Genomic DNA, 27,066 nt, shown 5'->3' with positions numbered 1-27,066 from the left:
GGAATCGAAGCCGAAGCAAGAGTCATTTCGCTTCCCTAATCCATTTATTTTGTTCCTTCTTGCAAAAAACGTTTCAACTTCCTTCTATTTTCATATTTCTCTCTCCAACTGTGAATATATACAAGCACATATACGCGTATATATACACGCACGGTCATATACGCGGCATAACCGTCAATCAAAATCTTCTCTTTGATCAACATTAGATGGGCGAGAACGGGATTCACACGAACGGCGGAGATCTCGCCGGCGGGATTCTACGGCTGAGATGCGCCGTGAAGAACTACGAGTGGGGCAAAGTCGGGTCGGATTCTCTGGTCGCGGGTCTCCATGAGGCGAATTCCGGGTCACGAGTTGATCCGGCAGTTCCTTACGCCGAGTTGTGGATGGGCACGCTCGAGTCGGGACCGAGTCACGTTGTGCCGTCGGCGGAGAACGGGTCCGGGTCAGTGACCTTGAAATCGTGGATTTCGGAGAACCCGAATGTGCTTGGCCGTACAGTTTTGGAGAAGTGGGGATGCGATCTCCCCTTCTTGTTCAAGGTATGCATATTTATCTATATATATACACACACTTAATGTTATACATATATACTCTATATTTTCTTGGTTGAAATGAAAATCTAATGCCTAGTAGTTAATATAGATTTTTTTTTTGGAAACCTGTGAAAAAGAGGAAAAAAAATTGCATAAGATCGTGATTTTGGATTTATGATTATTTATCTTATAAACAAGTTTAAACATCCCATTGTTATATCCTCCTATGATTATAGTTTTATATTATTCTATCATTAATATGTCGTTTTTTTTTTATGGAATTATGTCATTTCATTGTAAAGTGATGTTCAGGGTGCGTGTATATATATAATATACACATATATATATAATATACACATATATACATCTCAGGCTGTACAACCAGTCACTATCAAACGCTCTGAAAACGCCGTCATCCGCAACCGCAATCGCTGCGGTACAACCAGTCGCCCCCTAAATCTACTCCATCACTAAATCTTTTCGTGAAAACACTATTTCATGTCCAAATGCGGTGTTGTTTGTTTCTATATATATTATGGTTGGATGCTCTGTTTTGACCAAAGCAAATCTATGTTTTTTTAATAATAAAATTTAATTATTGGTTTTAAATTTTTTTTGGTGCACCAAAACCCGTATTCGGAATCGAGAGTCAACCATATAATTTAAAATATATACATTTCTTCTCAAATTTGAGATTCAGACTCGGGATGAAATCTTTGTATATATTTCACCGATTCAATTGCCCAAATTTGGTTATCACTCTCTTTTGAGGTTGAGTGGTGACAAACTATAGATACATGCATGCAGGTGCTGTCAGTGGAGAAGGCGCTGTCAATACAGGCGCATCCCGACAAGGACTTGGCAGTGGCATTGCACAGAGAACAGCCTCTTCTCTACGGAGACGACAACCACAAGCCCGAGATGGCTCTTGCCTTGTCTCCTTTCGAAGCCCTCTGCGGCTTCGTCTCTCTTCAGGTTCCAGTGTTATGTTGACATGACATGGCATCATAGCATCCACGGACTCTCATTTAAGTGCATGCACTGTCATCTCTCTCAGGAGCTCAAGGAGGTTCTTGAAAGTGTGCCAGAAATTACAGAGCTCGTAGGAAACCAAGTTGCAGACAAGATCCTCCAAGTGGATGAAGGAGACGGGGATGAGAGAGCAAAACCACTTGTTCGACTAATCTTCACTCAACTCATGTCTGCTGGCTCTGATGCAACTAAAGATGCCGTTTCAAAGCTGACGAATCGTCTGAGGTCCAAGGGCACGGTGAGTTAGTGTTTATCAACTTTCCAAAATCGTATATTAGGTCTGTATATATACTGAATATTGATCCAAGAAACTTCAACAGGACGGTGAACTGTTGTCGGAAAAAGATGGACTGGCTGTAAGATTGGGGAGGCAGTATCCAGGAGACATTGGGGTGATGTCTTCGTTGTTCCTCAACTACGTGAAGCTGAAACCGGGCGAGGCTTTGTATTTGGGTGCGAACGAGCCTCATGCCTACATTTCCGGTGAATGTATCGAGTGTATGGCTTCTTCCGACAACGTCGTCAGAGCCGGTCTCACCCCTAAGTTCCGCGATGTCCGTACCCTCTGCTCCATGCTCACTTACAATCTGGTAATAATCATTTTATCTAATTATTGGAAATTTTTTATGTTAGAGTTTATATATTTCTATTGAATCTATGGCAACATGTATCAGTCATCATTTTGAAATGGGTTCTTGAACCGGTTTGCTAACTATCTATGTTGTTTCTGTCGGTTATTTCACTAACCATACCGATATGATTTCGGTTCTCTCTCAGGGTTACCCGGAAATACTGAAAGGATTTCCATTGAGTCCATACATCACGAGATATCTTCCTCCGTTCGATGAATTCGAAGTGGACCGTTGTGACCTTCCCTCCGGGGAATCAACAGTGTTTCCGGCTGTACCGGGGCCTTCGGTTTTCTTGGTCATTGAAGGGAAAGGGAAATTGCAAACCGGTTCATCTCAATTCCCGGTTAACCGGGGTGATGTTCTTTTTGCTCCTTCCCATACCGAGATTCAAGTGACAGGAGATAATAATGAAGTGAAACTTTATAGAGCTGGCATCAGCAGCAGATTCTTCCAAAGAAAGATAGACGAAGAAGATTAGCATATCCCATTATAAACCTTTCACTGAAAAGCATATGTATTTTATTAATTTATTATTACCAAAAACATGAACATTACTAATAAGAAATGAAATTATCATCGTATAAAAATGTTTCATTATCTCACCGTTGGACGACCCCAAATAAATGAATTCAAAATTTCTCTCAGGCTGACAGATTTTCCGGTTTAGATAAACCGGATAGCCAAGACAAAATAAATTCAGCACCTTTCTCCCATGAACAATCCAACATCATGTCATGGGCAACACCTTCAACACAAACCGGTTCAACACCGTAAAACCCGGCGGTTTCCTCCAGCCCTTTCTCATCCTACAAAACCGTACCAATTCCGGTTTAACAGAAATTCCCGACCTTATGTGAAAGAACTCGGGCTGAGTAGCTAACCAAAACCGGACTTTCTGGTCTGGTTATTGCTATACTGAGATTCAGCATTGGTATTTCATGAATTTCGAGGAAGGAAAAGGCAGTTCTTACCACTATGAAATCATCCTCGGCACCCAAGACGAGAACTCTGGTGGAATTCTGCACAGGTTTTGGCACTGGAAGTGATGCGTTTAGCTTCCTTAGATCAAAGAGAGGTACATGGGAACTTTCTCGCATCAGGCCCTGGTAACTGAACCAGAGAAAACGGACCAAATATTTTGTTTTATATTCGAAAGGTACTGTTCGTATTCGGGTAAAGTATGTGACAAAAGGATAAGCTGACATTTTAGGCATACCGCTGAACAAGGTTATCGTCCATGGTTGAAGAGAAAAAAGTCTCCCGGCAAAGCGGAATGGATGTCTGGAAAGCCTTGGCAGCCAAACTGAGAGTTACCTGCCCAAGAATGGATTAGAAGAAACGAAGGAAGTGGGACATTGTTTCAAGATTGAAAACGGAAAAGAGTTATTACCTTAAAAGCAGCAACAGGTTTGGTGAAGAGATATCGCAACACTAGCCCACTAAACAAGAACAGAGGGTCGTAAAATTCAAATATTGTATGGAATAAGCAATAGCCGATAGTACTACTACTACTGATATATGCAACAAGTGGTTGTGAAATGTCACCTATTACCCGAAGGTGGCACCGAGCAGACGAGCGCTACACCAGAAAGTTCCGGAAATGCGTTTTCCATTCCTAGAAACAAAAAGGGTAAATCCTAATATCGTGTGGAAACAAATATTTATAGCTGATCTGATTATTTAGTGATACATATGAAAAATGCATACCTGAGGATTGTTTGTCTGCGATATTTGCCAAGTAATATTGGACGATGAGCCCTCCAAAAGAATGACCGATAAGAACAGGCGGGGAAGAGCTAAGATTTGCTTTGATGAAGTCTGCAATATCACTTGCATGCGTCTATTGCAGAAAACATGTGAATTCAGGGCTTTGCTGAAAAGGGTTCTAAGAAAATGGAGATTTGATCCACAAAAACATGTGTAATGTGATGATTTCTGAGAGTTGAAGTACCTGGAGAGTCCCGGCGACTTTTCCTGAAGGTACATCGCTTTCGCCCTGCAGATTTCACATAACACAAATCAACATTTAGCAAAAAGATCCGAAATTGAACGTTTTCAATGGTGTCCCTAAGGGATCCGATCATGATCACAACACTGGCGGCCACAAATACGCAATGCTAATAAGAACCCAGATCAGAGGCGCTAACACTTTCAACAGAAATCGTTCTCCACTAAAACGTAGAATGGGCATAATTTAAGGTCTTATGGTGGAAATCGAGTTACCTGACCTAACAAGCTAACAGCATATGTGTCGAACCCAGAAGAAGAAAAGAATGGCAGCCAATGCTCAGCCCAACACCACGCTGCATGGTAGCTTCCATGGACAAAAACCAGAGGCGGGTTTTGATTTTCCCCGGCAACGAAGCTTTTTCTTCTCTGCTCGATTACCTCCATTTTCAGACCAGAAGGAAGCCTATGGAGAAGACGGTTCTGACCCTGATTCAGATCGTACGGAACCGCCGTTCTCGGGGGATTACTGAGAGCCGATAAGGGCTTAACTCTCATTGTGAGAGAGGAGAGGCCGGAGAGAGAGGCCACGGAAGCCATTGTTCTCGAGCTTAACTAACACTCGCCGGCTATTTCTTGATCTTTATCTGGTTGTTTGTTTAACACTTTTACCCCTCCATTTCACTAATATTTACCAATCTGTCGTAAGAAAGCCCATGTTTAAATTGGCCCAACTAAGGCCCATTTACAAACAATTAAGTGCCATTTTCACCTTATACTGTCATTTTTTCCCGTTTCTTGAATTTGAGGCATTGGTGATTTTTTTTACAGATTCAGATATACAATCATGATGCTTACTGGCATACTCTCATGGACGCTGACATATTCAAAGTATAAATTCAGAACATGATTTGATCTCACTGATTCGTTGTAGTGAAGAAAGTGATTAACAAAGAAGTTTGCAGAGAAGGAATGAAACATGGGTTCTCGTCCTGGGACGGATAACCGGTTATGTCCGGTTTACTTGGAGTGTTTGGGATTGGAGGAACTGCTGCTGGTTAGAGCTTTGGTTATGAAATGGGAAAAGACTCCAATGGGGCAAAAGAGAAGGCAAAGCGAGACCGAGTGCCTCGTCTCGATCTTGTTCTCTAACCCATCATGGAAAACTTGCCTGCATCATTCAACAACACATGTTACGAATTCGGTTTGTATCTAAATTCGTATTTATAGAGTATTTATACGTATTAACAAAGTATCGAGGAGTTTGATCTGAAAACGAGTTGATGTTATAACGAAATGCAGATAAGTTCATACAACTTTTATCAAGTTATAGTCGCATACCTTGCGGCGAAAAGATCAATGACCAGAAGATGAATCCAAGCCGAAGCAAGAGTCATTTCGCTGGAGAACATTTTCGCTATACCGGATAGCTGCAGATTCAATACATAAACACACATATATATTCACAAGACAAGACAAGACAAGAATAACCGAACCGAGTCTTTGTAATCGATAGAGTACGAACCTCTGGAAGCATGTATTTGCTCGAAAACATGAACTGGAGAGTGTTTGGCGTCCAGGAAAGGTACAACAGATACGCGTATAATAAACCTAATACGATATACGGTATGCTACTCTCCATACACTTCTTCGTCTGCCAATAAAAAATTATCCGACAGAACAAAGGAAATCTCAAGGTTTTTGTACTATCAGGAACATACAAAGATCAATGTCAAGATTCAGACAAAACCCGGGGAAAAAGGATATCGGGTTAGATGAAACTCACGAGTTCAGCTTTCGGGGCTACAACCATTAGCGTGTAGAACGGTAGAACAGCCGCTGTTCCAAGTGTAAACACACTGCTCGCGATCTGAGTACTTGTCAGCCCTGCAAAGATGTTAAGTTAAACGTAAAATCGGGTAAGAATCTTGAATTCTTGATCCATAACAAGTCTAGGAAGGATAAGTAAAGAGGCTTAGATGCAGCACAAGAAGCTTGTATGCAGGAAACTTTTCTGAAACCGAGAGACGGATCTGATGCAACACTGGGTAGAGGAGCGATTCTTGATCCTCGGGCAAAACTCCAATGGCTGTGGAAGCGAGTTCTTGAAGAAACGAAGAACGTTTGCCCGTTTAGTGCCGTGTTAATGCTTCTCAGATCGAAACCAGTTACCGAATTCCTCCGGACGTTGTGATTCTGCGCTATCTGTATTGCCAAGACAGAACCAGAACCAGGATCGCTGAAGATCTTGAACATAAATCTCCTCTGAAACTATCTCAGATACACTCACAAGTCCAGAAAACATAAGCAATACGCAAAGACAAGGACAAGAAACAGACTTTTGAGTCATTTTGTCATAAAAGACAGTCACTTTCTTGGATTTGAATCTCGTAAACCCTATCTTGAACAACGATTTGGTTTTGTAGTAAACTCCAGAAAGACAAGCACTCTTCCACTGATTTCTTACTGGAAAAAGAAAATCAAGAAACGCTAATCCAAGAAAACTCCCATTTCTCAGAAAGAAATAAATCCCAATCTCTACACAAATTGTATAGTGTGTTGCGTCCGGGATCCATTCAGTAGGGTTCTTTCTACAGTGACATATACAGAATCCAAAATCTATTCCGAAATAATACCCAAGAATCCAATCTAACGAAAGACTCAGCGCTTGTATTGGCAGCATGTACATACAGAAATACGACCTGGGGATCCAATGATTTTTTGCAAGATCGAACAAGATTCAAAAGAAATACCGAGATATGCGACGACAGAGGCTGGAAAAGACAAGAGGACAGAGCCATCTCCGATGCAGATTTCCACTACCCTTTGTCCCAAACGATAGGCGCTTCATCAGCTTGTTGAGCGACCTCTATGCGTGTATATATACACACACAGAATGTAGTTACATACAAATCTATATGTATATATAAATGTATAGAGAAACTATTGATGGGGTTTTCCACTAAAAGGCGAAGTGGAGAAGAAAGCCAAGTAAAGGTGCTCTGTACTCAGCTCTCGATTTCTTACTGTTGCGTCGCTCATCCCTTTTATTTTAATTTTTTTTTTAAAAAAATATTTTCGCTTTTATTTCGATTATTTTATATAAAAAGGTATTTTTATTTTTTGGTAATGTATTTTTTTAAGAGAAATTTAACAGGACAATAATCAAGACCAGTTGCACCACACGACAAGAAAAGAGTGCTAATGCTTCTGGCACACAGCGATCACGTGCCATCCACAAAGACAAAAGTCGGTGTTGTTAGGGTTGACATTTTAGGGATTTAAAGAATTAAATCTTGTGAAAATTCAAAAATAAATATGATTTCCTTGTTATATAATTTATTTGAAATCTCAGTATAATTTAGATTAACACTTTATTATAAATATTGTTTAAAAATTAGATATTAGAGTTATATTTCTGTTTTGTGTTTTTATAGATTAGTGCTTATTAACAAATTGAAACTGGCTTTGTACTAAAACAAAATCACCATATTCAATATATTTTTTTTTATAGATGAATACTCCAAGTTTATAATTTTTTAATTTATTTTGAAAACCTTTTATATCCAACAGTGACTAATTTCAACTGTTCAAGAATTTAGCATATTTATGACATAACCATCTCATGGTTGTGCCATAAATTATTGTGATATCATAATCATATCTAAATAAAAGTTGTATTGACTTTTTGTTTTAGAAAATATATGTGGAAAGCATAATTGCTTGAGAACGTGGACATATAGAGACGCCATTGTATATGTCCAAATTGTTCATCAATTTACATCACTGTCTTGTTTTTTTTTTCCATCAATCTTATCCGCTATGTATATATATACCCAATTTTTTCTGAAATATAAATTTTCTTCCCCACCCAAAATTGTATATACATACGAAAACGATTTATATACAAATTATATACACTACACACATATATATATATGCATGGATATATACACGCACATATTCACACACACATGCATATATATGTGTGTGTGTGTGTGTTTGTGTGCGTATACACGTAAATATAGAGATAAATGTATAAATGTCTGAGAGAGGAGACAGAAGAAGCATTTTCCAATTGAGTCAAAGGAAAAGTCAAACCAAAGTACTCTTCCGGTCAATGAGTCCCCTTCTTGTGCGGGTCCACGTACCAAACCAATTTTACACGAGAAACGGTCGCGTATATATTAATTCATATAACGTAAGAATCTTCTGTCTCTCGTTATAAATTGTCTTCTTCCATTTAAATGCGTCATCGTGAATATATATATTTATATAACTCTTCTGTGTACTTTTATCTATATTTATATAAATCTTTGAGTATATATATATAGGTTAACGTCTTAATTTGATGATATGAAGACAGCGAGATTGAACTCGGTCTAAAAACGTAAAGGGACAAAGAGAAGAAGAGGAGATCAACAATACCAAAGAGACTCGAAACACGCTAGAGCTCGGATGGACAATCTCAAAGCAAAACGCAAGATCTCGGCCAAATAAACAAAAGAGAATAATGATTATATGAGGTCGATGAAGAGAGAGACGACGAGGATGATGATGGATCGAGGAGTTGTGGAGGAAAAGACCCTCGTCGAGAACGAGGGTGAAAAGACGGAAATGACCTTATCCGGGTGGAAAGGGGAGTGGCCGGAGATGTGGACGTACGAGGAGGAGTGGACATGGTCGGTGTTTGCGTTTGGGTTGCACCGTTGGCTGCGTTATCACCAATTTATGAGCGGTATGAATTTGTCTTGTGATTGTTATATGGATGATGATGTTGACATCGTCATGGATGATGGTATTTGGAATTTGTAGGACACCCATGTAAATGTATCAATGAAGTGTGTGTGTGTGTGTGTGTTTTAAATTCATTATATATATAGATAGATAGATAGATAGATAGATAATTTTAGAAAATTACATTTAGTTTCTAATCTAGAAAAACGTCATTTTCTTTGAAATTCGTACGTTAAAATATATTTCCAAAATCAGTTAAATTAAATTCTAAGAACAATACAATTGGGAATCATTTCAATTAATATTACTGAACCCAAAATCAGTCATAATAATGTCTGAAATCGAAGATAAAAGCCTAAAAACATAAATGTTAACATAAGAAATAATGGCTTGTGTAATATAATGAAAAATCGACCGTTACGATTTTGAATTTGAAAATCGATTATTTTCTGTTGCAAATATATGAAATTAAATGTTTTCAAAATTTCGGATGTTATTTTTAATATCATAAATTGGCGAAAAAAGCATTTGTGCCAAAAAAAAAACTCATATTACCAACCGATAGATTATCATAAATTCGTTGATTTTGAGCTCTTTTGAATCGATCCGTTTATTAAAAGAGTTTAAAAGAGTTGAAAAGAGCCAATCATATATACATATATATATATATATATGTGTGTGTGTGTGTATATTATATACATGATTTTCCGTTATGATCCAGATGTTAGTTTCGGATCTTTAGTCAAAGTAATTATCGATTAATGAAGCAATTATATCAAATAAATGAATATTTCACATTACAAATATATATATATATGCATCTGTTATTTTATGTTAGTTCAATTTATTTTCATTCCTATATTATATAGTTGAGTTGCAAAATTCGATGAATTCGATAGCGGCCCATACCATACGCAATAGTAAAAAGGACAACATTTACACGCAAACAAAAAAAAAAAAATCTTCCCATTTCGTTCCGTACGATGTATAAATTTCCCAGCGTCTTAAAAGTAATTTATTAGTTTTCAAAGAACAATGAAATATCTTGGGGTAATTAAAAAACTATGGAATATATTTGGCTATATTTTTATTTAAAAAATATAAAATTAAAAAAATATAAAACTCTTATCCACAAGTCTATCCAACGCAATATTGCAATCAGGGACGCCCACAAATGAGTCCATCGCCCAGATTTCATGTGGACCTACCATTATGTAAAGATACGATTCAAGGGAATGCTTATCAATTTCATTGAAAAGCGAAATCCAAATATGTTTTATAATATGATATTCTAATTAAATCATTATACTATACGATTCAAGGGAGTGATTACAATTTCTTTTTTTGTTAAAGGTTTATACATACCCTTTTTATTATTTTATTGTTTAGATAATACATCTGTATTTTCTCTTGTATCCGACAGTCGACAAAATTCGATTTTTCAATAAAATCGTCGTCTTCTTCAATGACCACTTCCGTTTACCAAACCCTAAATCTTGTTATTTGTCCGTTTTCATAGACATATAAGAATACGAAAACGGTCAAATACACAACGAAGACACTCAACATCAACCCAAGGGAACGTACAAAACTACGTATTTATTCATCGAACATTTAGGAATACGACAGAAAATGTCTCACAAACCGGAGAATAAACATGGATCCGGTTGGAACGGAGACAGGAGAAAGCCCTTCACCAACACAAAGGAACAAGTCCACTACCTTACATCATCGTATCCACGGTCGATATATATATATATATATATACACGTATACGTATAGATGATATTCAAAGTTATTAGAAGCCCTTGGGCTTGTAAGCGATGAAACTGATGCATTGGACTTGGCGGACGTTATCGAATCCGATTATCCGGATGAAGGCATCGGGGTGCTCTCTCTTCGCCTCCTCGAGCTCTTTGATCACTTGAACGGCGTCCGTGCATCCGAACATTGGCAATTTCCACATCGTCCAGTAGCGCCCATCGTAATATCCCGGGGACCTGTGGTTCTCACGGTACACGAAACCGTTCTACGCGTTTTTGTAAGAAAAAAACGAAATCATTCGGTAAGAAAAATATGGGATTTGGATTTGAAAACGTATATGAATATATGCAAATCTGTATGCAAACTTACGCCCAGTTGGAATTCGAGGCAAGGATTAATCCATTTGTTTCGGAGAAGGTAATCGATTTCCTTGGCCAAGGACTCCTGGCTCAGGTCTGGAAGGTACGATAGGGTCTCGAACTTCTTCTTTCCGGTCGTCGGCCACACCTATTTCGATTTCCATTACAAGAACGTTTCAATAATTGTATAATTATTTTACATATTAGTATATGCTTTCTAATGAAAATCGTTGTTAACTACTTTCAATTGATCGACCAACTACGTATCCTCATAAATAACTTTACTAAAGTCCTTGCGGTTTTTCTGAGTAGAAATTGATACACCAACCAGGGAAAGTAAGGGAATGGGAAACGACAGATATATGACCTGCATGCAGTTAACTTTGCTACCGTTGCTTGCGAGTGAGGTCATGTCGTTGCTGGCCCTGCGGGTTACGGGGTGGCGGACGATTTCAGGCCGGTGAACGGACCGATCATCGTGGCCTGAGCCTGAGCCGGTGAGGTGGCGACCGAGGCAGAGGAGAGCATTGTAGAAGCCATTCCGTCTTTCTTGTTCTTTGGCTTCTTCTTTGCTTTTTCTTTGTGTTTGGTGGGATATATGAATTCGGACCCGTGCTTTATCATCTATTTATAATGGAAAACCACAATGGGTAGGTCCAAGATTCATGTGATTGTTGAGGATTGAGATTCTGACCGTTGGATTCGAGTTGTGGAACTGTGACGTTTCGTCGTTAAAGCCACAGACAAAGCAAAGGTCCTGGGACTCTCATCAGTACGAACCGGTACGAAAATTACACGTGGCATGAAATTCCATAATCTTACGAAGAAACGAGTGAATGTGTGATGGGGTTGTGGTATAGTATGGTATGGTTACATGTTTTGGATCTTTCCCATATGATGCAAAAATATATCAGAGGTATGGGCTTTCCAGAAAATTCTTTTTAACCGTGTGTTCGGTTTAATCCGGTTTGGTACAGAAGGGACAAACTTGTATATTTGGTTTAATCCGGTCCTTTGTACAAGAGGGAAACTTTTATCCGGTTTGGGGTATTGATTAATTATGATTCAATATAATATGTGTATGTTACAATTTCCGCCTCTCTAAGTAGCCCATCCAGTCTCGGGCAAATTCTAAGCCCAGTGCATGAGTTGAATACAATTAACTTTATATTATAAAGCTCATTAATCTCTCTCAATATCAATTGACTGACATTTGCTGCTAATCCGAAAATTTTGTAATTATAGAAATTTTATTAATTTTTTCATCTAAAATTTAAGACAATATATATATATATATATTTTAAATGATAAATGTAAAAAATGTTCTCATCTATCGCAGTCTCATATACGCTTTATTTTTCATTTCATAGTGCCTTGATAGTGATAGTATCAGTATCTCTTGTAAATGTTTTTGGATCTGTCTTTATTAGTATATGACAATAATATTCCAATAAATATTTTCTGGATCTATTCGTATTTGTAATTATAATACAATTGGAAATAAAATCATCACATGTTTTAAAAATAATTTTTGAACGGGACACTTTATATATAGATAAATAAAGAAATTACAGTATGTACAAAGAGAACAATGACTGGGAAGACGATGAGCATGGTTGGTAGAATTATTAATACTTATTGTAAGGGGGATAGTGATGGGTTAATTTAATTATTTATTGTTAATTACGAGCAATGATATATATATATATATATTATCTCAGGTCTTTCCTGATCTCCCCTATCTAGTTGTCCCTCTTGTTCAATTATTTCATCATCTTCTTAATTTCCCTATAATTAACTTTCAATTTGTTTATCTTTTATATTAGGCAATATAATATGGTTATTTGGTAAATGGAAAGTTATTATAATGTTCTAATACAGAATAATGTAATATTAGTGCGACACTAATAAAAAAAAAAGTTGGACCAAATTGCTCCAAAAAAATATAAAACCGGGTAATTGGAATAATCAGATTCCATTTAATTAGATAATACTCAACTGGCGATTAAGAAATTAAACACATTAACCAAATAATGGACCCTGGGGGGATGAACCTCAAAGCTATCATTAAAGAAAGTCCACATGACAAAATGTCATGTAAAGACAGATTCTATATGGTAATTTTGGTTTAAAATATATTTAATACCAAAATTGTTATGACCTAGATATTTTAATATCCAAATTTTTTTATCGTTCATATTAAGATCTTAATATTTCATAACATATTTTAACATATAACATGTTTTGTAGTTTAATATTCTATTAATTTCTCATACTATTTTTTTTATAATATTAGATATAATATAGATTGGCGATCTCATAAGATATAGAAAATTGAAGATACAATGTCAATTTATTTATTGGAATATTATGAATATTTGAAATTATAGAAATTATTTCTGTTATTTAGTTTGATTTTCTTAATTATATTAAGAGTTATATTTTATAAAAAAAAAATTCTGTTACGGTTGAATTTGCTCTAGGATGATCGTATTCTTTTTCCCTCATCCGTTACGGTTTGCTAAAACTAGAAAAAAAAAACAAAAAAAAAACATAAAACAATATTATAATTATTACTGAAAATAGAGGTAAAGTAAATTCATATTATCTTTACTACATTGTGGACAACGTCATCATATGCGTATACAACTATACTATGCACACACGTATATATATATTATAGTATATGATTTGACATAAAACACATTTAATAGGCATATTATTATTATCATGAGTCGTTGGTTTTGAAATTTTGATACAATTATTTTAATAATGCAAAGGAACTCATAATCGAAAACTGCTTGGAGACACAACCACATCACCATATTTTAATTGTGAGAAGAAATAAAATAATCTCCCGAGAATTTAGCCGCCGCCGCCTAAAACTTGTTAAAGTTATCGTAGTTGTTAGTTAGCCTGAAATTATTATTTGATTTTATAAACTATCTGGGATATAATTATTTACTAATTTTTTTTATATTTATAATCTCATTTTTTGATCTGTCTAAACATTTATGGAGTTGTTAAAAGCTTGAAATTTACAAATTCCACAGGGGAGGAATAGTCTTATGCAAGCTTCATAACTAATGATTCTAAATTAAATTTATGAAGAAGATTTTAGTTGTTGAATAATTTGTCTAACAATGCATCAAAAAAGCCAAAAGAAAGCGTAATAAGTTTATTTAAATTAAAGATTAAGTTTCGTGATATCCAAAAACCAAGGGGAACGAGCCCACAGTTTTCAACTTTATTTTTTAATAATAATAATTATTATTATTATTATTTTATTGAAGAGTGTGGCTTTTGCTCCCAAAATCATGGAAGTGATTGGAGGCACATCTAATCACCGTCGAGGCGGACGAGGACGTGACATTCACGCGCCGCCCACATGAAACCCTAAATTTGTTTTGGACATATTTGCATGGCATCTTCACCCAGCTCTCCTCCACTTGTCTCTCTTCTCAGTTCACCGTATCACAAAAGATAAGAATTTCACAAACGGTTCAATGCTTTTCCCTCTTTTTATGGTTTTGTTTTTTTATACCTTTTTTGTTTTCATCTTAATTTTTCTAAGATTTTGGATCTTCCTATATTTCTTCGGTACAGTGTAAATCCAAAAATGCCGAGGTTAACGGGTGGATTTAATGTAGTAATAATGAAAATATGATAGAAGTTTTCAAATAAGTAGAAAGATGTGGCAAATTATCGATTCGAGCATTATAAGTTGGTCGAAAAATATCAAGTTAACAACAATAATATAGAATACTCCACCGTTTCATAATTAATATCGTTTTAGAAAATTTTTCTTCTTACTAAATAGATATCATTTAAGATAACTTAAAATTTCCGTTTTTATCATCAAGTAAAAATATTAAATTTTAATAGAGTATTAATAAGAATTAGGATTGCTGAAAGATATATTGGATTTTTTCTATACTTTTTTAAAAATTATGATAATGACATTTACTTTGAAACGGTGTAACTACTAATTAAACAAACTGCAAGCTCGTAATTTTTTTTTTATCTTCTTTGTTTTGTTGCATGAGTCCTATTTTATTTTAATATTGGTGTATTTTGTCGGGTTTTGTGAAGTACAACTCATTTGCACGTTTGGGTTTGGTCTATATATCAGATAAATCTCGGCAGCCTGCGTCTTATTCTCATTGTTTATCCAATTTCTTGTAAACTATACTTTTATTTCTATTTTTATTTTCTATCGTGTGAAAATTACGATTTAAGTTTGATTAGGAGAATCGATATATCTTGTAAATAATTTCACAATAATGATATAGCTATATCACGAGTCAATTTCTTTTAAACGTTGAAATTTGTTTAGGCGTCTCAACAACGAACATTTCGATCAATTTTATCCAATATTATGTTCTTTTCAATATATATATATATATATATATAATATAGATTGCTTGGTTATATTAACGAGAGGAAGAAAAAAACCACAGGTGGGTTAGATTTATTAATTAAGAGGAGATTGTTACGTAGGACCATATACCATGTGAGTGTTAAAGAACACCTAATTAACGCAAAGTTTATATATATAATTTCAAATACAATGATATCCACCGACCAAACTTAAATATTTCCGACCTAAACTTCGATCGAAAGTGTTGACCTAAAGAAACCAATATCCCATTTCTTTATTAATTTAATTGTGGAATTTCAAAAATAGGTAAAAATCCAAAAAAAAAAACAAATTGCAAAATAAGAATGGAAAAAAATGCCAAAACCAGAGGCTATAGAAAGATGAGCCATTTAGATTAACGCCCACAGGGAACGTAAAGAAAACCGGAAACCGTATTTGTTTTCCACAAAAGTGGTTTTTCCTCCGTGGGTAACGTTTCCCTGAAAACCGGGGATATTTTAGGCAATACGTGTTAGGAAACAAAACCCCAAATTGGTAATAATTGTGTGATATTTTTAAAATATATGCATTTCCTCGTTATTTTACATTAGAGATTCGTAATGCAAATACTCATATACTATTATTATATTCATTTTTTTATGATATTAAATGGGTGACTGCTGGTTTATTTGGTCATTTTGGGATACCTTAGGAATCAGGTTAAAAAACCCCAATTTCAAATCCTGTCTAGGATAAGAACATTTTATTATTTGGTGGATTGATTAATTTATAACAAATCTTTTTTAAAATTGAGCTAAAAACATTTAAATTATCATAATACAAAAAGAAAGCTTCAGAATCTATCTAAATTCGTTGACAATATAAATTTAAAAACCGTGGTTTTTTTTAATAGAGGGTCAGCACCTGGGAATAAAAAAAATATTATAGACCACCACTTATTTAATATAGTAAAAGAACGTAATAATTTGTTTTTTTATTTAGATTAGATGTAAGGTCGTTATTATAATAGATGGTGATATGGGTTTCTAACAATCTTATTATTAATAATAAATAATAAATTATAGTAATAACAAAGATGATGAGTTTATAAATAAATTTAGAAAAATTCCGAGGTGGCGAGTGAGTCAGAGCGAAGCCACTCCATGATATGTGGCGATTCGACCGAACTCTGACGCCATATCGTGCTCGCCACGCGCGTTTTGTATCATATCAATTTACCCTTTTACCCTTACTCGAGTGCTCGTGTTTTTTTTGGAGGATAGAGTTTAGGACATTTTATAAACATCAGAGTAAAGTAGAGATTATTTAATTTGTTCTTTTTGTTATTTTATTCTAAATTAATAGAATAAAAAAAAATCAGATCAATAAATTATCATTTAAGAGTTTATGATTTGCTAGATTAACTTTTGGATTCGTCAATAGCTATAGATGCTAATTAGGAGTTTTCTATAGTATATGATTTTTGAATAATTAGGATGGTGATATAATATACGACATTTTTTTTGGTGATTTTTGTTTATTCTAAATTTCTATTTTCTGCCTCTTTTTTATGATTATGATTTTATTCTTTTTCCAACAATAATCGAGATGTAATGTCACTTTACATATTTGATAGAAATTAACAGGAAAATAAAATCGTTCAAATATTTACGGAAAATAAACTTGACCACAGATGTAAGTGGTAGGGTGGACACGATATTCATCTCGCGGATATCTGATTTTAGGATATTCGTAATTTTCATATCCAAATCCAAATCCGGATTTTTTAATACCCGTAAATCCGAATCTAAATCTAAATAATAGAATTTTTAAAATCGGATATCTACGCTACTATGATTATAAATAATTATATCTTATATTTATATAAAATTTTTATAAAATATAATTGTTTTAAGTTAAATAATTTTATATTTTTTAATATTATCTCAAAAAATTAAATTTATTATTATTTATCTCTTATTATCTCATATTTTTATCGTAATTTATCTATTTTTATAAATAAATTTTTATTTTTTAAAAATTCTATATATAAATATTATTTTTTTATAAATAAATCTGAATGTGAATATCCTGGATATTTATATTCCGAATACTCGTAAATCCTAAATATCGGATATAAATTTTATAATTAAATATTCGAATGTTCTGAATCTAAATCCAACGGGTATCCGACATGTGTCCTCTGATATTTCATAACGATACAAGTGTTTACGGACTTCTATTATGATACCAAAAAAAAACAATCTTGTAATTCAATTCGTATACGGTGTATTCGGAATTGAATGCTCGTACGGCGTAAACATACGGTCGATAATACAATGCAGTACCGGAGGGCGGTGAATAACACGCGCCGCCAATGGGAGCGTGGAGACAAGAGATCAAACTCTCTCCCATTGGATTTTTAGAAAATAAAATAAAAATTCTAAGGAAACGAAACGACGACACGTCAGAGCAATTGAAAACAGCTTTCATCGTCCCCTGTTATGATTCCCCCGACCAAAACCAAGCAGCTCTTCTTCTTCCTCATAAATACATCTCTTCTTCCTCTCAGACCGTACTGTACCAAAAATCATCTTCTTCCTCTCATATCGGTCTTCTTCTTCAGGGGAAAAAAGTTTTTCTTTTTGTGTATACGGAGAGTAAAAATGCGGATGAGTTGTAATGGGTGTAGAGTTCTGAGAAAAGGGTGTAACGAAAACTGCAGTATAAGGCCATGTCTTCAATGGATCAAATCTGCTGAAGCTCAAGCCAACGCCACCGTCTTCCTTGCCAAGTTCTACGGCCGAGCCGGCCTCCTCAACCTCATCAACGCCGGTCCCGACCACCTCCGTCCTTGTAATTAAAAACATCACTCTCTGTTCTGTTTCTCTCCTTTAATTGTGCATAAGTGATATCAAGGTTGGATTTTGGAGTCGATTTCTGGTGAAACGTTATTACTTAACAAACGTAATCTGATCACGGCTTCTTTTTATTTTTCTTTGATTTTGTGGTTGCAGCGATTTTTAGGTCGTTGTTGTACGAGGCATGCGGAAGGATTGTGAACCCGATCTACGGATCCGTGGGGTTGTTGTGGTCGGGAAACTGGCACTTGTGCCAAGCCGCCGTCGAGGCAGTGATGAAGGGCTCTCCGATCACCGCGCTCGCCTCTGAGGCGGCGGAGACCGGCGAAGCTCCTCCGCTTAAGGTCTATGACATCCGCCACGTGCCCAGGGACGATAACGCCGGTGGCGGCGGAGGAGACGGTGGACGAGTCGTAAAGAGCCGGTGCCGGTCAAAGAGAGCCGCTGGGACGACGAAGCCGCGGATGCCCGACGTGGCGGAGAAGATGCTGCTTCCGGCTGCGGATGCGGCGGAGTCTGGCCATGCATGCGGCGGGTCGACGAGTCACGACTCGTCGCTGAGTCACCAGTCCGAGTTTCTGGCAGCTGAAGCCGGCGGAGACAGTAAGGACGAGGAGAGTATGGTGTCGGAGGAGCCGACGGCGATAAGCCGTGCACCGGTGGAGGAGATCGGGCTCGAGCTGACGCTGGGGCTCGAGCCCATGTCACGCGACGGTCACGCGAAGAAGAGGAAGGTGGAGGTTCGTGGCACGTGCGAGGATGACGACTCGTGTAGGATCGAGCTTGGGCTCGATTATGTTTAAATGGGGAAGATTGCCAACTGGGAAGAGAAGGGCATGACTGCGTTTCGCGTTTCAAACGCTACTCTTTTCGCGTCGTCGCGACTGTGAAAGTTTTGGTGGCTCGGACTAAGTGTAGACTTTTTGTTCAGTAGTGTTCTCATTTTTTTTTTGTTTTTTTTTGGGGTTTTAGGAGTTTGTGATGAACAATGAAGAGATAAACTAATAGAGATGAATAAGACTTGTGTTTTTTTTTTAATTTGTTTTTTCGACATCTAATGATCACAATATATATATATATATATAAAACGATTTACATGTAGAAACGAGAAGAGTGACTACCGTTTTCGAGATTTTGTGATTGTTTTGGCGTAAATTGGTAGATATTTTTATAGCGGGTGTACAAATAATTTCTAGATTATAGAAAATAGAATAATATATAAAAATTAAATTCATGTAAATTCTCTATAATTCCCTTGGTTGTTTTGAGATTCATTTGCGTAATGACGTATATTTTTTTTTCTTTTTTTCTCTGTGCAGTCTCGTTTTTGTTAGTCAGAAATTAGGAACGGGCCCAATAAGTTAAATTTTTTTGTACATAAGACCATGGGCCTATGACTATACTAATTTTAAGAATATCTAAAAATGTTATTTTAGCACCATGGGCCTTTGTGTAGTCTTGTTAAGATTTGAAAGAGAAATTAGTAACGGGCCCAATAAGTTAATGTTTTTGTACATAAGCCCATGGGCCTATGACTATACCAATTTTAAGAATATCTAAAAATGCTAATTTTAGTACATAAGCCCATGGGCCTTTGTGCAGTCTTGTTAAGATTTGTTAAGTGAGAAATTAGTCACGGGCCGAATAAGTTATTTTCTGTACATAAGCCCATGGGCCTGTGATTACACCAATTTTAAGAATATCTAAAAATGCTAATTAAAAAAACATCTTAATTTAAGAAAGAATAATTATTTAAATTTAAATAAAAAATGTAGACGAAAAATATCAATTACCTTAGGAGCATTATATATCTAACCTCACAAGTCACAAACAAATAAAATTCGAATAAAATTGGATTTGAACTGAATAATTAAAATTTGTATTCAAGTGATTTATTCGGATCAAATTCAATTAGGTTTTTATTTGAATCCAAACAGATCCTGATAATATCCAAACCAAAACGTTTTCGAACACTTGCATTTATTACATAAAGACATTCGAAGACAATAAAAACGAAACGTGACAACTGAATTTCGCGCCACATCTCAATGGGAATTCCGCTTAAGTAAAACAAAATATTGAATATCCTTCACACATGTTTGGAAATCAATGGGGTGTGTCTCTAGTCTCTTAGCAAATCGGTCGAATAATTCATCGACCACCCCATCTCCGAAGAATTCCTCTATGAGTCCGTGGAAAATGGCTCTATATGTCGAGGCTATGAAGTCATTGGTTAATGGCAAATCCTCCATAGGATGAATCATTCTCTCCAACACTTCAATGCTAAAACACTCATTTTGCTTTATCACTTCTTCCAATTCACTCATATGCGGGAAGTATAAAGGCAAACTGAACGATTCGACCCTTTCTTTGTTTAGTATTCTCTATATGTTGAAAAAACAAAAAGACGGGTTAGATCATCTTTTAATTTCCTTTCTTGGAACTCGGTTTGATATTTGAATAGATCGAATTCTATGAGATATCTTACCGAGTTGGCCATATCAATCAGACAGTCTCGCATCGTATCAATGGCAACACCCTTCCATGTCCGAACCATTGGGACACCGTCGGGTAAACACATTCCCGACATGATCATGAAACCTTCGGACACAAGCTCTTCCGCTCTAGCTCCAAGAAAATCCCCCATGTCCTTCTCGAACTGAGATTTGTAAGCTTTGGACATCTCTTCCACCAGATTAGAACACGAAATGTTGTGTTTGTTCCGACCTAGAGAATTTATGTTGCACACTTCTTTGGGAATTTTGGACAACCAATGAAGTGTGTAGGAAGTGTGTCCAATATTGATGGTGTTTCTTGGAAGTACTCGATCGTAGAAGGAGCCAGGTACTCCCGCGATAAAATATGGTTTACAAACAGATAGAAATCGGTTTTTAAAAAGAGTATTGAAATCGTTATTGGATTGATCGTTGAAGAAAACATGAAATTCAAGATGTTTTTGGGCTTCTCTAATATTTTGTTGTTCGTATCTCCGTTTCACCGTCTCTACGATGGTTTGAACAACATCAAAAGTGTTTGGTCCAACCGAACAACCGAAATCTGCGATTTTAAAAGTATTAAGATCCAAACACATGTGTGCAAGGTCGAGTTTTTCTAAAATGACTTCTTTGATCTTTGTTTTTGCACAATCTATAACGGCTTTCTGTATAACAAAAAAAAACACATGTTATGTAACGTTATATGTATCCAAATAAATGATTTGATACAGAAATGAGGGGAAATGGTTATTTGATGCTCCGATATTTACTTACTTGGTAAGAAGAATTGCGAGCATAACTATGTGGACCGTCACCGCCGCACATGGGGTTTGGTTGGGGCAATGTGGCCACTCTGTTTTTCTTCTCCATTTCTCCTTTGGCCTCCACACAACCACAAGTTCATCAGTTTCAATTTATAGATGAAATTTAATGGTTTTTTTTTTGTGTTGTTTTTGGCACATAATGGATTTTAAAATTTAGAAATAATTATAATATATACACGTGGAGTCTTCTACTTTTAGGTAAGCGTGCACGTTTCTGCTGGTCAATATTTTTATTCTTTCTATATATTATATATACCGGGTTGTTTATAATATGTATGTGTACGTGTACGTATATGTGTACGTGCATAAGCTTGTATATATATATATGTGTAGTGATCTTTAAAAAGTTTTATAAAATATCATTTTTTTTAATGATTTGACGGTTAATATGCAACGTGAATTTCTTTATATGTCTATGTGATTTTAATAATTCGTTAATGTATTTATGCTATTTAATAAGTTTTTTGAATATTGATGTACTTATTTGGTATTTAGAATGAATTTTACGTATTTGTATATATATATTTTTAAAAATAAACAGTGTTTGGTATTTAATTTATATATTTAAGATTAATCATGTATATTAGGTTTATTGCGGTATTTAATTTATACCAGATAATTCTATTTTAAAGTATAATAGTGAAATATATTAGGTTTATTGCGGTATGACACTGACATGTGACCCACAACCGACCCTTCCCTTTATTTTTATATTTCCAAAAAACAAAAGAAGCGTAATTATTCATGTGATGACCGTGGCGGAATTATGAGATTAAATTTTTTATGGGGGGTTTTATTTAAAATTTATAGAACTTATAATCAAACTAATTTTTTTAATAAAAAGAATGGTTGGCCTATAAATGAGGTGGGTCCGTCCATGTGTGTGTCGGATTCTACGGGATGAGAATTCGAGTTTTAGGTTCAGTGTTCACGTTTGCGTATTTTATGACGGATTATCTCGTGTAATCATGTTAATATAAAAATACTTTTGATTTATATTTATTAACCAAAATAACTAACCTAAATTAAGAAAACTAAATTTAATTTTCTTAGAGGCCATTCTTTTAAAATAGTTAGATCGATAAAAACCCCAAATGATCGCTATACGTATAAGAAAACTAAATTTCACGAGTATTAAGGTTCGCTACAAATCCTTAAACTAAATTTCTTTTAAATATTAAAAAAAATATGATCAATAATTGTTCATCTCGAGGTCCATACCCATTTATAACCCCAATATATAAAATGTCGTCGTCACATTAATAAACAATAAGAAAAAAATACAAAATCATCTGTCAAATCAATTTATCTTCACCACCTTAGATAGGGGTTTATATATTGGACACTAGATTTTTGGTTGCTTAATATTCAAGATTTTGGTAAGTTTCTAATGTATAGTATGCTTGGACTTATATTTCAAGTCATCAGCCGACCAATGGAATCTTACTTGTGACCATTGCAATTACAACTCATTATAGAGTTTATTTTTTTACATTACTTAATAATGGCACACCTTTCGATTTGGATACCAAATGTGCGTGAACCGCATGGGCAATATACTGTGCAGTGGCATTCACATGTTCAAATCAAATGCAAGATTCATGAAAAAAAAAAAAGGAAAGATAATTATTTTATCGGTTTTTATTCGGGTTTTATATTATAATAATATGTCTAACTCAAATATGAAATGTCTGCCCTTAAATTCTTATTTTAGTAAAAAGTAGATTTTTTTTTCTATTTCTCTTTATTTCGATTGATATTTGTTACATAAAACACAGACAATTCACGACAACAGAATTTGGTATCACTGTTGAGGGAACCGAAGAGACCGAAACCGTTGATAAAGCAAGTGACGAATTGAGGGGTCCAAGTTACGCATACTGATATAAAGAATCCAAACCAGAGAATAAGGAGATTAGTTTATCATTATTCCCATCATCCACTTTCCTAGTTATGTGTAGACTAACGGCACTTTACTTTTCCTTTTTAGCTGTAATACTCTTCTATATATTTGTATATAGTATACTAAGTAAGGTAAGTGAATAAACACGTATTATCTTTTCCAACATCTTCCTCTGGTCTGAAGCTTTTCGTTCCTTCTTCTAAGCTTATGTTCCCTGTTTAATATTCTCTCCAAAAAGCACATGGTATCAGAGCGAAAAAGATTCTAAAACCTCTCTGTTTACCAACGTTTTTCCGCTGAAATTCATTCTTGCCTGCGTATAATAATCTGATTTTTTTTTAACAAATTAATTAATTATTAATAATAATTAAAAAGAGAGAGAGAGAGTAAAAAAAAAAAGAAAAGAAAAAGAGTAAAAAATAAAAATAAATATAATAGTAAAATAATAATAATAAATATAATATTTATAAAAATATATATATATATATATATATATATATTAAAAATCAGGGAGGAGATTCCAAATTCCAATTAATTCGGAAAGCAATCGGCACCATAAAAATCAACCGGCATAATTTAAGGTGAGTGAATTTGGATGTGATTCGAGAATTTTATTTTTATTGTCTTCGGAGTTTGAATGTGTGTGTAAAATTGTTGATTGATTCGTGTTGCATGAATATTTATGATTATTTTTTTTATATCTATGAATTATTGTGTTTAATAATATTCAAAGTCTAGACCGGGTCGGACGGGTTACACACCGACCAGACTAAGGTTCTAGACAAAGAAACACGAAAAATTCAAATATATATAAAATAATAATAATAACAAATAAATGAATAAGTACATAAATCAAACAAAAAAGACCGGACGGGTCATCACACGAATCTGATGGTATCCCGATCGTAAGTCAATCTTGGAGAACCACTTTGCTCCCTGTAACTGATCAAGTAACTCATCAATCCTTGGTAATGGATACCGATTCTTGATGGTTACTTGGTTAAGTCCTCTATAGTCAATACAGAGTCGCATAGTGCCATCCTTCTTCTTCACAAATAGTACGGGTGCACCCCAAGAAGATACACTGGGTCGAATGAATCCCTGCTCCACTAATTCATTCAATTGTTTCTTCAACTCTGCCATCTCAGTAGGAGACATTCGATAGGGAGTCTTGGATATCGGCTCCGTACCCGGTATCACGTCAATAGAGAAATCGACTTCTCTCTGTGGTGGTAGTCCAGGCAAGTCGTCTGGAAATATATCCCCGAATTCTTGAACCACTGGAGTGTCCTCAAGCTTCCCATCAACTTCCTTTGATGCAGTAATCACGATGAGAAAGGCATGACACCCTTTTCGAACCATGTTTCTAGCTCGGAGGGCTGATATAATCGGGAATGACGTTTGTACCTTGTCCCCAACGAACTCAAAATGTCCCGTCGAATCCGTAAATTGAATAGTTCGTCGACGACAATCAATGTGTGCTCGATGTAGAGTCAACCAATCCATTCCCAATATCAAATCGTACCCTTGAATAGGTACGATAATCAAATCGGCAGGAAGATCCCTTCCACAAATTTGTAATGGCATGTCATGCAATATTCCGCGCATAGGAAGGATCTCTCCGCCGGGCGTACGTATCTGATATCGACTAGTAGTATCGACATCCGTAAAAGCTAACTCATCAGTTTTCTTCACACTCAGAAAACTGTGTGTAGCCCCGGTATCAAACAAGGCATGACAAGAAATATCATATATGTACAAAGTACCAGTAATAGCGGCAGCATCGGTCTGCTCGGAGTCCTCCTCTGCAACAGTATCTTCAGCGGTTGGTTCTTCAACGTAGTACTCCTCGCCCTGAGTATCGGCCTCTGCCGCCAACACGTAAACTCTCGGTGCAACGCCAGACTGCTGTAAAGGCTGAATGCGAAGAGGTTTGGCGTTCGTCGGGGCGGTCCCCTTTTCCGGGCAGTATGTCGCAATGTGTCCCGATCGTCCACACTGGTAACATGTCGGAGGAGTACTGCATGGTCCAAAGTGGACTCGCCTGCATCGGGGACAAGGCCTCCTCTGGGATGACTGTGGTGGTGGTGGCCGAACCGCCGGTAATTTCCCCTTGTCTCGGGAGTCACTAGTCTGACCAGTACTGGTGGAAGGTCGACTAATGAAGAATCTTCTGGTTGGGGTTCGGTCTCGGATCCGGGCCTCCTGCAGCTCCTCACGCTCGCCTCGCTCCATCTTCTCGAGCTGGCAGATGTATCGGTTCAAGGTAGGATACTCCAGTACCTCGATCTTCCTTCGCAGAGAGGGGCGAAGACCAGCAACAAACTTCTGAATCTTCAATCTTTCGGTAGGAACAAGATTAGCTCCATATCGTAGGAGCCTAGTAAATTCCGCCTCATAGTCACCAACAGAACGGTCACCCTGCTGGAGATATGCAACGTTTCAGGTCGTGAGCAGCAACAGTGACTGAGGCAGACACGGGACCCGGTGACAGCTAGACTTCCTGATCATGTATAATTATCTTTAACGCATTCTGTTTTCAAAAATAAAGAGTGGTGATCTTCGAACTTTTTGTGTTATAGTTTTCACACCACTTGTATTATGTACTGGTACCGTTCCAAGCGTGTGCGAACGTATTGATGTATTTTATAATGTCTTCCGCTGTATTATATTTAAAATGGATCGTTTTAACTTTCCCGCGAGTTTATATTTCGAAATTTTCCGATTGTGATTTTATTGTCCACGTGGCACAACCTGTAAGCGGGATACGGGGTTACGGGTGTCACAATTTGGTATCAGAGCAGTTCTTTCCTCGGAAAAGAATATGCGAAAACTTGATATCAGTAAAAATGTTTTGAGAAGGTTTTCAAAAACATGATTTTTAAAAGTTTTCTATTTTTGACAGACAATGTGTTGAAAAGTTAATGCATGATCTCGAAGTCACCGAGACTAAGTCTCCTTTTCAATGTCTACAGTGACTATGCCTCCACGACGTGCACGACCTGCGCCTAGACTCGGGGCAGCGGAAGCACCTATCCCTAACCCCATGCCAGAGGACTTTCGACAGTTCTGCGAGAGGATGTGGCAACAGTATCAGGGTCAGATACCACCTCCAGCAGTTGGAGCCATACCTGCGGCTAGACCAGAGTATGTTCCACCACCACCTCCACCAGGTCTGCCGGCGTTTCACGCACCAGTAGGCGTGGATTACCTTGCACTGATCAAGGAACTTCGGGCCATGAACACCCCGAGGTTTGAGGGTTCTCAGATTCCTGAGGTTGCTGAGGACTGGTTGGTGCGGATCACAAATGATTTTGATTATCTACGGTGCCCACTACAGTATCGGGCAGAGATAGCGAGTCACCATCTGTTCGGACAGGCTCGCCACTGGTGGGATGGAGTTGTGCGAGACACTATTCCTAGACATCAGTTCACGTGGGATGAGTTTCGAGCTGAGTTCGAGGAGAAGTATTACAAGCGACATTCAAGCTATGAGAACCACCATTTCTCTATCTTGCCTCACCAAGATAATACGGCACACCCAACTTTGGCATGGCCCATGACACGTACGATCGAGGCCTTGACAAGTGCTTTACTTATAGAGCTTCTAGATCTA

At 36.3% G+C, this 27,066-nt stretch overlaps 6 protein-coding genes across 7 annotated transcripts; 2 read left to right on the top strand and 4 right to left on the bottom strand.

Annotated features, from left to right (window-relative positions):
- Positions 1–100: 100 nt before the first annotated feature.
- On the top strand, positions 101–2,702 carry LOC104805568 (mannose-6-phosphate isomerase 2). Its single transcript, XM_010530179.1, has 5 exons — positions 101–542; positions 1,344–1,511; positions 1,594–1,806; positions 1,889–2,158; positions 2,346–2,702. The coding sequence occupies exons 1-5, from the start codon at positions 207–209 to the stop codon at positions 2,676–2,678; spliced, it is 1,320 nt and encodes a 439-aa protein (XP_010528481.1). The 5' UTR covers positions 101–206; the 3' UTR covers positions 2,679–2,702.
- Positions 2,703–2,751: 49 nt separating this feature from the next.
- On the bottom strand, positions 2,752–4,797 carry LOC104805569 (putative methylesterase 13, chloroplastic). 2 transcript variants are annotated; one of them, XM_010530181.1, is made up of 8 exons: positions 4,424–4,789; positions 4,152–4,196; positions 3,908–4,040; positions 3,746–3,815; positions 3,591–3,639; positions 3,417–3,514; positions 3,172–3,310; positions 2,752–3,006 (listed from the first exon to the last, which is right to left on the bottom strand). In XM_010530181.1, the coding sequence occupies exons 1-8, from the start codon at positions 4,745–4,747 to the stop codon at positions 2,842–2,844; spliced, it is 1,023 nt and encodes a 340-aa protein (XP_010528483.1). In that variant the 5' UTR covers positions 4,748–4,789; the 3' UTR covers positions 2,752–2,841. The 2 variants fall into 2 exon arrangements, with proteins under 2 accessions (XP_010528483.1, XP_019057117.1); XM_019201572.1 differs by lacking the exon at positions 2,752–3,006 and having other exon boundaries at positions 3,219–3,310; positions 3,417–3,503; positions 4,424–4,797.
- Positions 4,798–4,994: 197 nt separating this feature from the next.
- LOC104805567 (protein ABA DEFICIENT 4, chloroplastic) lies at positions 4,995–7,165 on the bottom strand. Its single transcript, XM_010530178.1, has 6 exons — positions 6,901–7,165; positions 6,136–6,352; positions 5,934–6,034; positions 5,673–5,801; positions 5,489–5,577; positions 4,995–5,318 (listed from the first exon to the last, which is right to left on the bottom strand). The coding sequence occupies exons 1-6, from the start codon at positions 6,946–6,948 to the stop codon at positions 5,168–5,170; spliced, it is 735 nt and encodes a 244-aa protein (XP_010528480.1). The 5' UTR covers positions 6,949–7,165; the 3' UTR covers positions 4,995–5,167.
- Positions 7,166–10,430: 3,265 nt separating this feature from the next.
- LOC104805566 (ribulose bisphosphate carboxylase small chain, chloroplastic-like) lies at positions 10,431–11,866 on the bottom strand. Its single transcript, XM_010530177.2, is given in 4 exon segments — positions 10,431–10,913; positions 11,018–11,155; positions 11,375–11,448; positions 11,451–11,866. Coding segments are annotated over 4 exon segments (624 nt in total). The 5' UTR covers positions 11,632–11,866; the 3' UTR covers positions 10,431–10,682.
- A 5,994-nt stretch (positions 11,867–17,860) lies between these two features.
- Positions 17,861–19,266, top strand: LOC104805565 (LOB domain-containing protein 40). Its single transcript, XM_010530176.2, has 2 exons — positions 17,861–18,223; positions 18,385–19,266. The coding sequence occupies exons 1-2, from the start codon at positions 17,872–17,874 to the stop codon at positions 19,029–19,031; spliced, it is 999 nt and encodes a 332-aa protein (XP_010528478.1). The 5' UTR covers positions 17,861–17,871; the 3' UTR covers positions 19,032–19,266.
- An 891-nt stretch (positions 19,267–20,157) lies between these two features.
- Positions 20,158–21,593, bottom strand: LOC104805564 (probable S-adenosylmethionine-dependent methyltransferase At5g37990). Its single transcript, XM_010530175.1, has 3 exons — positions 21,498–21,593; positions 20,717–21,388; positions 20,158–20,612 (listed from the first exon to the last, which is right to left on the bottom strand). Exons 1-3 carry the CDS (start codon positions 21,591–21,593, stop codon positions 20,274–20,276), a joined length of 1,107 nt encoding a protein of 368 aa, XP_010528477.1. The 3' UTR covers positions 20,158–20,273.
- Positions 21,594–27,066: the final 5,473 nt, after the last annotated feature.

This window comes from Tarenaya hassleriana, unplaced genomic scaffold (genome assembly GCF_000463585.1).
Source record: "Tarenaya hassleriana unplaced genomic scaffold, ASM46358v1 Cleome11, whole genome shotgun sequence".
Taxonomy (NCBI): Eukaryota; Viridiplantae; Streptophyta; class Magnoliopsida; order Brassicales; family Cleomaceae; genus Tarenaya; species Tarenaya hassleriana.
Note: the sequence above shows the minus strand (reverse complement) of the source record. Positions and strands in the feature narration are given on the sequence as shown.